Source organism: Durio zibethinus, chromosome 6, assembly GCF_047325235.1.
Source record: "Durio zibethinus cultivar Kanyao isolate XHJ-2024 chromosome 6, ASM4732523v1, whole genome shotgun sequence".
Lineage (NCBI taxonomy): Eukaryota > Viridiplantae > Streptophyta > Magnoliopsida > Malvales > Malvaceae > Durio > Durio zibethinus.
Genome location: NC_143167.1, coordinates 4,072,054 through 4,075,371, shown reverse-complemented (window position 1 = coordinate 4,075,371; position 3,318 = coordinate 4,072,054). Strand labels below are relative to the sequence as shown.

At 37.8% G+C, this 3,318-nt stretch overlaps 1 protein-coding gene across 1 annotated transcript; it reads right to left on the bottom strand.

The window, feature by feature from the left end:
* Window positions 1–249: 249 nt before the first annotated feature.
* Window positions 250–2,253, bottom strand: LOC111285270 (uncharacterized). Its single transcript, XM_022874610.2, has 2 exons — window positions 1,926–2,253; window positions 250–1,775 (listed from the first exon to the last, which is right to left on the bottom strand). The coding sequence occupies exons 1-2, from the start codon at window positions 1,977–1,979 to the stop codon at window positions 1,020–1,022; spliced, it is 810 nt and encodes a 269-aa protein (XP_022730345.2). The 5' UTR covers window positions 1,980–2,253; the 3' UTR covers window positions 250–1,019.
* Between the last annotated feature and the right edge of the window lie 1,065 nt (window positions 2,254–3,318).

Sequence of the window (3,318 nt, the reverse complement as noted above, 5' to 3'; positions counted from 1 at the left end):
ACAAACCACGTGAACAAGGTGGGAAAGCATATCTATTTACTATTTTCCATTTAGATTAATCTTTAACGCTCATTTCCGCAAGTTTTCATTGGTAACTTGATTGCTTATCGTCCCAAGTAATAGCAAATGGAAAATGTTTCCCAGATCCTTGTAATGTGAGGAGACATGGAAAGCAAAACCCAGCATTACTTTTGCTCTAGTTTAGGGAGAGAGAAAAGTTTAACAATAAACAAGTTAAGTGGGAGCAGGTTGATAAAAGAAGCTTTAAGGAATATATTAGCATATCAATATTACCATTACATAAAGAAGAGGGAAAAAATGATTTCAAGAAAGATAAGATCAGACTTACATGTAAATAATCACAATACTTCCCTCAACCAAAAAAAGAGTAATAAAATCACACATCACACCAGTAGCAGATCCTGGTTCTGATTTGTGGGATCCACTAATCCCACAAGCAAGCCTCTTAGACCTTCCCAGTTGTTGGCCATGCCCGTCTTCCCAATTTCAACAACTTCACACCAACTCATGCTTTAAAATCTTTTTTAATTTTAATGTAATCTCTCAATTCTCAAACAGTCCACACTTTTCCCACACTTAGAAAGCAGCACATACCTTAGTGAAAACTATGGAAGCTAAAGTTGTTATACTACTTATGCTTACATGCCACAGCAATTTTGGAGAAATCAAAGCTCCCTTTCACATCATGGAGCAAAAAACCAAATGTGAAGAAATGAAGAAAAAAGAGGGGGAGATCGAGACAAAAAAATCTTCACTGAAAAACATTGGCAAAAGGCCAAGAAATGAAAGCTCTTTCTGACTCTCCCCAAAGAGTAAACTAGGAAGTTGGGTAGTTGCTTCTCTAAAGCAATCCTCTGTACAAAAATGCTTAGATCAGTCACCCTACCCATAGGCTGATTTCCACCCTGCAATTTCACCCTCACTAACCTTTAATAAGTTTAAAAATGGTAAATTTTATGAAATTAATACTATTTAGGCTACTCCTGTGTAAGTAGTAGTCAATGGAGAACTAATCTTTGGAACTTGGTCTCTGTAGGAGAATCAGGGCCATCATAAAGACCCCTTTTCCTGTTAACTTTACCACAGGTGTTTAGGGTGTTGCAACCGTTAATGCTGACCAAGGAGTCATGGTGGAGGAGTTGTGGGGGTGGCGGTGGTGAAGGAATTATCACAGGTGGGATCTCAAAGGACTCAAGTGGTGGTGGTGGGTGTCTCCATTGAGGCAGTGGTCCAGCTAAAAGAAGGGTTTGCAGGAGTGGACCAGCTTTCATCACTGCCTGTAAAAGCTTACCCTTTTCAGGTAATGGCTTTTCAGGCACTAGCTCTATGGTTGCTTGTGGCATGGATTTAGGTGGTTTTGGTACTGGTGCTTGTGGTCCTTGTGGTGGTGCCGGTGGCAGTTGGGGTTGTTGAATTGGGTCAAGAACAGGAGATGAAACAATGCTTTCCTCACAATCAGATGATGAGAAGCCATTGTTGGAGTCAATTCCTCTTCTGGGTTCATCTTCAATGCTAGAAACTCCAGAGAGAGGAGCACCATGCTGTTGTTGCCGTTGGTGGAGCAAAAGTTTCTCAAGGAAAAGTCTTTGATATTTCTCCTGTGCTTCATCTCTCTCCCTCACTGCCTTGCTCAGCAACTCTTTGAGTTGAATTAATTGATCATCTCTCTTTCTCAGCTCTTCCTGAACTGCCAACCTTGTCTGTTCCAGCTCCAGAGTAGTATACAAAAGAGAAAGCCTAAGCTCTTCAATTGTCTGCATAATTAAAACTCCCAATTAACAATTTAGCCCAAAACTCCATGCAAAAAGCCCTCATTTTGCATAATCAAGAAAAAAACGTGTCAAGCTAAACCAAATCAAACTCGAAACCACTCAAGAGAAGAAAGAAGAAATGTTTGCTGTTACCTTTCCTTGGCAGAAGTAAGCCCAGCTAAAAAGAGGACCTCTCTGAGTATCCATGCCGTCAAAGTTGAACACTCAAAAGCATTGAACTTAATAGTATTTTTTCTGTTCAAGTGTGAGAATGAGAATTTTAGGAAAAATGAAAGAGAGAGAGGGTAGACAAAAGCGGGGTTTATGAGTGGTTTCTTCCTAGTCTTATAACGAGGGACAGCAATTGCAACAGGCCAATAACAGCAACAGCGACTCTTTTTACTGTGTCTTTCTCTCTCACTCACTCTCTCTCTTCTGTCGCTCTTTTTTTTTTTTTCTAACTGTCCAACAGGGGTTGGACAAAAGCACAAAAGTTCAAAACGTACAATTGGCCAAATCTAATCCCTCTCTACATTTGTTGTTATACTTCAGTCAGTCTTCTGTACTTAGTCCAGTCCATGGGTTCTTATCTTAAACCATGCACCGAACCGAACACCAAGTAGGGTGAAGACTCAGTAACAGCGCCAACAGCGGGACTAGAAACTAGAAAACCGGTCGCTTGAAGCCAAAAGCGTGAAGAATCAGTTTTTACTGACTACTTAACGACTTTTTAACTTTAACCACGCCTCTTGTCTTTTGGTCCTATGGCCATTAGCATGTCGCTTTGCTTCTTTTAGTACCTTCAAAAAAAAAAAAAATTCTAAGAAAGTAACATCCAAAATTTACATTTGTTTTTTTATCTTTACTGTTGAACCTTGAGTTGACAAATGAGTTTGAAGGCAAGGGAGATTCTCTGTTTTGGCTTGCTGGGAAAAAAGTTTGACATAAATTATTGCATGGAAAAATGCATAGTTGTGAACATATTTGAAAACCATGGGTTTGATTTTTTACTATGTACACTTTATAGTAGAAAAAAATACATCAGTAAACTCTATAAAGATCAATCTTTTTACCATAACCCAAATAGTTTAATCATGAAAGCAATATTAAAATCAACCTAAAGTCAGAAGCTGCTGATCATAGTTGGATTTAGGTTTTGCTTTATAAAAATAATGGAAAGAGATAAAAATGAAAGCTTGTTAATTTAATAATTAAGTTATAAAATAAAAAAATGATTATAAATCTTAACCATTAAATCGATAAGGTTTTCATCTTTCCTCTTCTCCATTCTTCCAGCCAATATCCTTTTCTCTAACAATATTTTTCCAATCAAATAGCAGATGCAAGGCAATGGCTTTGTCTAACAGTCAAAGCCCAAGAAATCTTGAACGAGACAATGCTGTCAATCATATGTTGGTTTTAGTAAGATAATTTTAGGTAGCCACCTTTAACTTTAACTTGGAAATTGGAAAGGAATTTTGTTTTATTGGCCTATAAGAACATATTTTCATTGAGTAAATAATCTACATCTATTGTCTTGTGTTTG

What these genes read in the sequence shown, in the direction of transcription:
- LOC111285270 (XM_022874610.2), bottom strand. Translation starts at nt 1,979, where the DNA reads ATGGATACTCAGAGAGGTCCTCTTTTTAGCTGGGCTTACTTCTGCCAA. An exon ending in CTTACTTCTGCCAAGGAAAG is followed by an intron (nt 1,776 to 1,925) that starts GTAACAGCAAAC and finishes TTAATTATGCAG; the next exon opens with ACAATTGAAGAGCTTAGGCT.